Genomic DNA, 8,406 nt, shown 5'->3' with positions numbered 1-8,406 from the left:
TATTGAGAATGCATGTTATTTTTAACGAAAGTTTTCTTATGACGGCTTCTCTTCACTGTCTAGAAATCTACGGATGCACATACGCACATAATAGAGAAAAATGAAACAAATATGGACGACTTGCTCCGAAACACCACCGAGTGGGGAACGCTTCTCAAAAATAACCTGCAGTTGTTTCCTTCAAAATTCCTACATGCTTGAAATGTACATACATCAAAGTATATTTGTAGAAAATTTCACGAAAAAATATTAATTTTCCTGGAAGTTAAGAAGAATTTAAGTGGACTCTGTTGGAATTTCCGAAAATTGTCCCCCATCCCGATTCCAAAATACTTTCACCGGAAATTTTTGTATATTCGGATTCTACATAGTAAATACTATATGCATAGAAAATTTCATTAAAAAATATTCATTTTTCTGAAAGTTATGACCTCCCAAAGTCTGGTGGTTAAAACCCTGTAGTTATGCCCGAAAACTTAACATATACATATAAAATATGGAAGAAAAATAACCTAAATAAAGACTTGGATACAGCAATGAACCCTAATAAACTAGCTAACATACGAAGATATATTCTTAAAGCAAAAAAATAAAAAAATAAAAAATATCAGAAATAGAAATAGAACAATTAAAAGGAAAAATACATCAGGAAAAGGACCCTTGTGATCTGACGAGCAACATTTTTTTATGTAGTGTTTTTGGTACCGAAACACTTTCAAACTTCGTATACTTGTATATTTTGTGGTATAGAACAGATAATAAATTTTGTATTCGAAGTTATTTCACGTTAAAAATTGTCTTATTTCGATAATTTCAACTAATCACTGACGTCTATTCAGTTGAAAACAGTAAGTGCTGTAACGGTGTATATGGTATTAACCCCCGTTAGTTCTGGCATCTCCGATTAACTAGACTGTTCGTAAACAAAGGGGAAAGAGCCATCAAAATACTTGAATATTGCCTGCACTTGTTATTGGAGCTACCAAAATTATTAATGCACCTCCACCAAGTGTTCCATTTCCTAGAAATAGCAACCGAATCTTCTTCAAATCAAACTCTAGTTTAGGGTTAGGGTTCGGGTTTTAGAGTTAGGGTTAGGGTTGGGCTTAGGGTTAGGGTTAGGGTTAGGGTTAGGGTTAGGGTTAGGGTTATGAGTGAGGTTATGGGAAAAATATACACACACAGATACGCACAGCGTAATTTATTATATAAACAATATATGCGTATAAATTACGATTAAACCGGATGAAATATGTCAGGGAAATAACATTCTTCTTACCGGTCAAAAGCTACTGTTTAGAAAATGATTATGATACTATAAAAAAGAGAATAATCAAAGAACTGAAAACCACAGATCTCAGAATGGACCACCGATTATACCTCCCAAAAATCAAAGTAGACAATAAAACAACATCAATAATAAATAACATAAACCTGGCCGTCACGGAACTAATAGCCACAGAAACAAATGGTAATATCACTGAGCTAAATGACATAATATATGCAGCAGCCACTGCAGCCACAAAAGAAGCAGGATACTCCCTCAAACCCATCCAAACAGGAGTTCCACCACCCAAACAAACCCTGTGGATAAATAATATCCCTCCCACCAAAAAAATTTTAAAGAGAAACGATTTGTCGATTCTTAACGAAATTAGTTGGCAATCAATACTACTAAGTAACAAGAAGAAAACAAAAATACTGTGCAAATACAACATTACAGAAAAGATTTACCTGAGGTAAAAGAAAAGCTAAAGCAAGATATCCTTGCGAAAGCACAAAGGATCCGCCGATATGAGAAACGCCAACGTTTCTTTGAACAAAACAAACAGTTCAACTCCAGCCCCCAAAAATTCTACCAAGAACTTGACAAAAATAAAATAGACATTACTGCAGCACCAACAGCAGAAGAAGTGGAAGAATTTTGGAAAGAAATATGGTCGGTGAAGGAACAACGCCAGAAAAGGACTATTAAAACAACGAACTTAGCACCTGAGCAACTCTGGACCCCTATAACAATTGAAGAGGTCATTCAGGCACTGCGAAGACTAAGCAACTGGAAGGCACCTGGGCACGACAAGATCCCCAACTTCTGGTTAAAATATCTGACAGGAATACACAAAAAGCTGGCTGAAAACTTTAACGACATACTAGCAGAATCAGAGACAATGCCTGAATGGCTTACGAAAGGGAAAACCATCCTAATTCCCAAATCCACGGAAACTGAAAAACCACAAAACTACCGACCTATAACCTGTCTCCCTACAATCTACAAAACCTTTACTGCAATAATATCACAGAGATTGAGTAAGCACCTGGAAGAAAACAACCTGTTTCCAGGAGAGCAGAAGGGATGCTGCAAGGGCTCATACGGCTGTAAAGATCAATTAATGATTACAAGCTGAGTCAAATGCAGATACAAGAGATTGCAGACTAACAAGATCGCAATCGTCAGCGTATAAGAAGTTCCCTAATGAAGTAAAAACTTTCGCTTTGAATTTCAGGCTGGTCAGATTAAAAACATACCCTGCTGTTTGATATTCTATGTAAATACCCTCCTCAGAGTTTTGAAAAGCGTGTGACAACACAACAGAAAAGAGGGTGCGTGCATCAAGGTCTCCTTGCTTTACTCTATTTTCCACGGCAAAAGATCCAGAGAGCTTACATCTAAAATTAACTCTAGCTTTCATATCTTGATGCAAAGCCCTGATCATGTTTATACATTTCTCTGGGCAACCTATTTTCCTTAGAATTAGCCACAGTATCGAATGCTTTGCTCAAATCAACAAAGCAATGGTATAGGGCAAGATTCTGTTCAATGTACTTGTCTGATAGTAAAGATACAACCAGCTGTGCCCTTGGAGGAACGAAAACCACACTGAGACTCAGGCACTATATTTGGAACTACGAAGATATTTTAACGTTCTAACAAAATGCGGGTAAGTACCTTTCCAAGCACAAACAAAAGCGAAATCCCGCGAAAATTACCACACAGATACTTTGGCCCCGATTTATGAAGGAGACTAAAATGGCATCAATTCAGTCTTGATAGGATTATTATCATATGGCTAGCAAGCAGACTTGTTAGTGCGTCGGAGAAAATGATTACCGACATTTCTTCTACGTTCCAAGTTCAAATTCTGCCGGGGTCGACAAAATAGTGACTGTGGTCGATGTAATCTAGTTGCCCTCCATCCCCTACAATTTACTGTCTTTTTGCCTATTAAGGCAGAGGGCTGACAGAACCGTGAGCGCATCGAATAAAATGCTTAGCGGCATTTATTTCCGGCAATTTATGTTCTCAGTTCTCCAACAGTGACAAATTAATATATTTAAGAGTTCAGCACCTGTATCTTTAGGGCCTGGTTGACTCCATTACCCTTCATAATCTTTATATATATACTATGATAGGAATTGTTTCTGTTTTTAGATTCCACATTCGAGTTACCTCTATTTCCAGGTATTTGTATTTTGAAAGTTTTTCCATTTCTTTTAGGGAAACGTTGTCATCTGCTGGTATTGATACATCAATTATTATTATTATTATATATATATATAAAACTCACAAACACACACACACATTCACACTTATATATACGTACATGCTATATACATATATACATACGTACAAGCATACATAGTTATCTTCGACCCTACATGCATATATTTATATATGGAGAGAGAGAGAGAGAGAGAAAGAGAGAGAGAATTATGTGTATATGTGTGTGTATGTGTGTGCGCATGCGGTACTTACGATTGAGTATTGGATTAATAAGTAGTTGCGTAATTCAATGTAATGTTATAGATTGCATTACTTACATGGAATATTGATGCCGCATCGTAACCAAGGATTATTCTGGCATTGTTTATCATAATGGCCACAGGTTTCATTTTGCGCAGTTGTACCTTCGCTACAATTCATCCGATTACTACAGCTATAATATTTCGTGCACTCGCATGGATCAATTTGGAAAGGAAGACACTTTGCTGGATTACAATTGATAAAATCTGAAAAAATAAAATTGTAGCTTTCTGTTGGCTCTTACGTGGAAGAGTAATACTTTGTACTACACAGTACTAAAAACATACAATAAAACACAAACCGACCAGTATGGTGCCGCAAACTAGTCCACGCTACCTCTGGTTAATAGACGTGCTGTTTCCTCCACCTGTCTTTCTATCGCTCCTCCGTAACCTCTTTGTTACACACTTGGATTGCTGACTGGCTGTCATGGCTAGTCTCATGTTATTCCTTCTATTAAAACCTTGCTGATTTACTCATATCTGCTCTCCCGCTCGCCATCGAAGGGGACCAATCAAACCCTAATAATTATTCAAATGTACAAGCAGTAATACCATCAGAAAACCTTTCATCTGCTGTGGCAAATAACAATAACTTATGGACTTTATTTACATCATTTACATTATTTACATTTGATGGATATTTGTCCTCATCTTGTTTGTTGTTAACACAACGTTTCGGCTGATATACCCTCCAGCCTCATCAGGTGTTTTGGGGAAATTTGAACATGGGTTCTCATTCCTAAGGTATTTTTCGATATTATTATTATTATTATTATTATTATTATTATTATTATTATTATTGGGGTTAGTAGCCCGCGCTCTTAACCACTACGCCATAAGCACGTGGGCAATTATGGAGTGAAATTTTAGGGCTTATAAATCTAATATTTTCCTATCCTTCCTTAATACCGGTTCCCATATGCTATTTATATCTGCACTCGGTCAGCTTAGGAGGTTGTGTCTGTGCTGCTTCTTTTAGTTTTCGTATTTTCCAGTGGTGTTCTCTGTCTATTATTTTAACTTTATCCCACAGGGGGGAAGTGGTCTCCATTTTTCCATACATGATCAGCTATACCCAATTTATCAATATCTCCTCGTGTCACAGGTTTGCGATGTTCGTCTACCCTTATTTTGAGGAGGTGGCATGTTTCGCTTTTGTATAAATTACCACAGCTGCATGGGATGGAGTACACGCAGTTTTTGGTCATATTCTCTTCTATTGGTGGTTTTACTCGAAAGAGATATTTGCGAAGTGTTGTATTACTCTTGAATACTGTCCTGATGTCATATGGGCCGCATATCTTTTGTATCTTTTCGGAGAGGCCTTTCACATAGGGTAGACAGACTATAGACAGTTCATTGGTTTCATCCTCTCTTTTCATAATTAGAGTAGATAGTATGTTTTGGGGGTAATTGTTGCTTAATAGATTGTTACTGAGCTTGATCATTTCTTCGTGGTGGGGATCACGATCGCTGCCTACGTTCTTTGCTCGATGTTTTAGGCACTGAGCAATCCCTCTCTTTACACTGTATGGATGGTGGGAATTGAAGTTAAGGTATCGCCCAGTGAAGGTCAGCTTGCGGTATACGGTTGTCTTGAATCCATACTTGGTGCGTGTTATTAATACGTCCAGGAATGCTAGCTGATTGAATTTTTCCTTTTCCATTGTGAGTTCACATGGTCTAACAGTACTTGGACATCTTCCTGGTGGGGCCAGAGTACAAAGGTGTCATCAACATATCGCAGCCATAGGGTTGATTTTAGTGGTGTTGAACCTAAAGCTTTAGGAAAAAACTCATTTTATAGAAAGAAATATAATTCTATTATTATGAGGTAGACGGCATGACCAAGAATCGAAGGGTTACTTCCATTACCTTGGGGAAGGACATTTTGGAGATCCTGTTCAAAAAGTATAGAGAATGAAAGAGATTGAGTGAGAAGGGAGAAAGAGAGAGGGAGAGAAAGAGAGAGAGAGAGAAAGAGAGAGAGAGAAAGAGAAAGTGAGAGCAAAAGGTATAGGGAAAAAGGAATAAAGAAATGGAGGATAAAAATATTAAACGGATGAAATGATGAAGGACTGAACAAGGTGTTCGACTGCAAGAAGCAGTGGGACCGTTTTCTTTAGACTGTTGTTCCGGTCACATGAACAAAGTGTAACAGACTCCATTATAGCACTTTGGTGCATTACGAGCATAAGATGGAGGCAGTTATGCGGATCAACAAATTAAATATAACAGCTTGGGTTTGATATACAATACGCACGCACATACATGCACACGCACATACATACACACGCACATACATACACACAGTAGTGTAAAATCACTACTGCAGCGATCTCTCAGGAAGATGCAGAACACTTGGAGGGAGCATCTTGCTCGTGATGTTCAGGCTGTTGCCGAGGCAAATGACAGCAAGAATCTTTACCATCTTATGAAGCAAGTTTATGGGCCTAAGACCTCCGCATCAGCTCCTTTGCTTTCCAAGGAGTCTTCTGCTCTAGTTACTAAATCAGCAGAAATCACAGGTCGCTGGATTGAACACTTCTGTGAACTCCTAAACCATGAGTCAGTTGTGGATGAAACAATGAGTGATACTATGCAACAAAGACCTATTATTGGCTCCTTAAATCCTACGCCCTCAAAAGTTGAGGTAATGACATCAATAAGTAAATTGAATGTTGGTAGGGCACCTGGATGTGATGGAATTTGTGCTGAGGTCTTTCGATTTGGTGGTGATTACATCATACAGTCCCTTCATGAACTTAGTGTAGTCTAGAGGGATGGTGTAATGCCTAAGGACAGGAAGGATGCAATTATTCTTCCTTTCTATATAGGAAAAGGAGCCAGAAAAATGTGTGGTAACTACAGAGCTATTGCTTTACTATCAGCTGTTGGCAAGGTTTTGGCAAATATTCTTACCCGCCTGAATGGGTGTCTCGTAAGTGATGTCCTATCTGAATCCCAATGTGGCTTCCGATCTGGTAGAGGGACAATGGATCTGATCTTCACAGCAAGACAGATGCAGGAGAAGTGCTATGAGCAGAATTTGGATCTTGTTCAGGTATTCATTGATTTAACCAACGCCTTTGATACTGTGAATAAGGCCTTGCTATGGAAAATACTTGGCAAACGTAGATGTCCGGATCACTTTGTATCTATAATTAAATCATTTCATGATGGGATGGTGGCTCGAGTCAATGTTGGTGGTGGCATGGCGGGACCCATTCTTGTAGAGAGTGGTGACAAGCAGGGTAAAATTCTTGTCCCAACTCCCTTTTCTTTGTACATTGCTGCTGCTTTTACTCGTGTTTTTGCTAAGGTTAGCTCTCTAGGAATATATGTCAGGTATCTATTTTCTGGCCGCCTCTTTTATCTGCGCCGATTTGCTGCCAATTCAAAAGTTTTCCAGTCTCTTATTCGCGACCTCCTTTATGCAGATGACTGTGACTTAGTCACTCAAACAGTGGATGACATGCAAATACATATGAATCATATTTCTGCTTCTTGCAAAGCATTTAGACTCAGCATTAAGCTAGACAAACCTGAACCAGAAAATTCATATGTGGAAACAGTTATCTTGGTTGGAAGAACAATACTGAAAGTGGTAGACAAGTTTGTCTACATGGACAGCACATTGAACCGTTCCTGCTCCCTGGCTGATGAAATTTCTTAAAGGCTGCAGAGAGCAATTGATTCCTTCCGGGCTCTTCAGTCTCATGCCTGGTCCCAGTATGGCATCACAAAGCAAACAAAAATTGCTGTGTACCGTGCATGTGTACTGACATCGCGCCTTTACTCATGTGAGACATGGACCCTTTACAAACATCATGTAAGGGTCCTTGAATGCTTTCATCAGAGATGTCTCAGACACATTCTCAATGTTGGCTGGACCTTAAAAAACTCCAGACACACAGGTCCTGAGGACAGCTGATATCTTGAGTATTGAGATGATGGTGCACGTTGGACTTATTAGAATGAAGGATAGCAGGATCCCTAAGTAGATGCTATATGGGGAACTTGTGAATGGAAGAGACCCCGGCAGAAACCAAGGCTGCAATTTAAGGACTGTGTCCTCATTAAAGGTCTGCGATATGCAAGAGACTGACTGGGAGAGCAATGCCTGTCATCGCCACAGAGAGAGTAAGCAGGTTAAGGAGGGGGTCGATACCTTTGAGAGAGCACGGAAACTGAAAGAAGCCCGTCGTATATATGTATATGTACATATATATGTTTTTGTCCCCCCAACATCGCTTGACAACCGATGCTGGTGTATTTACGTCCCCGTAACGTAGCGGTTCGGCAAAAGAGACCGATAGAATAAGTACTAGGCTTACAAAGAATAAGTCCAGGGGTCGATTTGCTCGACTAAAGGTGGTGCTCCAGCATGGCCGCAGTCAAATGACTGAAACAAGTAAAAGAGTATACATAGAGTATATATGTGAGTGAAAATAAATACAAAAAAAGGGGTTTTGTATGATTGTGTATAGAGGAATATATATATTATTTAAAAGAGTTCCAACTCTGTCTGTTTTTTATGTTTTATTTATATTCTTGTAAAATTAATGTGGAATATAGAATATGGAATATACAATATATAAT

General features: G+C 38.7%; 1 protein-coding gene across 3 annotated transcripts in view; it reads right to left on the bottom strand.

The window, feature by feature from the left end:
• LOC106874494 (uncharacterized) overlaps window positions 1-8,406 on the bottom strand; it is a 44,452-nt gene that overhangs the window by 9,151 nt on the left and 26,895 nt on the right. For 2 of the 3 annotated variants that reach the window (XM_052968149.1, XM_014933649.2), the window contains exon 2: window positions 3,820-4,008. The exons of the other annotated variant lie outside the window; for it this stretch is intronic. In XM_052968149.1, coding sequence (XP_052824109.1) covers window positions 3,820-3,839 — 20 coding nt within the window. In that variant the 5' untranslated portion in view covers window positions 3,840-4,008. The remainder of the gene's footprint in view (window positions 1-3,819; window positions 4,009-8,406) is intronic. 3 annotated transcript variants of the gene reach the window in all.

The sequence above is a fragment of the Octopus bimaculoides genome, chromosome 5 (assembly GCF_001194135.2).
Source record: "Octopus bimaculoides isolate UCB-OBI-ISO-001 chromosome 5, ASM119413v2, whole genome shotgun sequence".
Classification (NCBI taxonomy): domain Eukaryota; kingdom Metazoa; phylum Mollusca; class Cephalopoda; order Octopoda; family Octopodidae; genus Octopus; species Octopus bimaculoides.
This window is presented reverse-complemented; position numbering and strand designations above follow the sequence as displayed.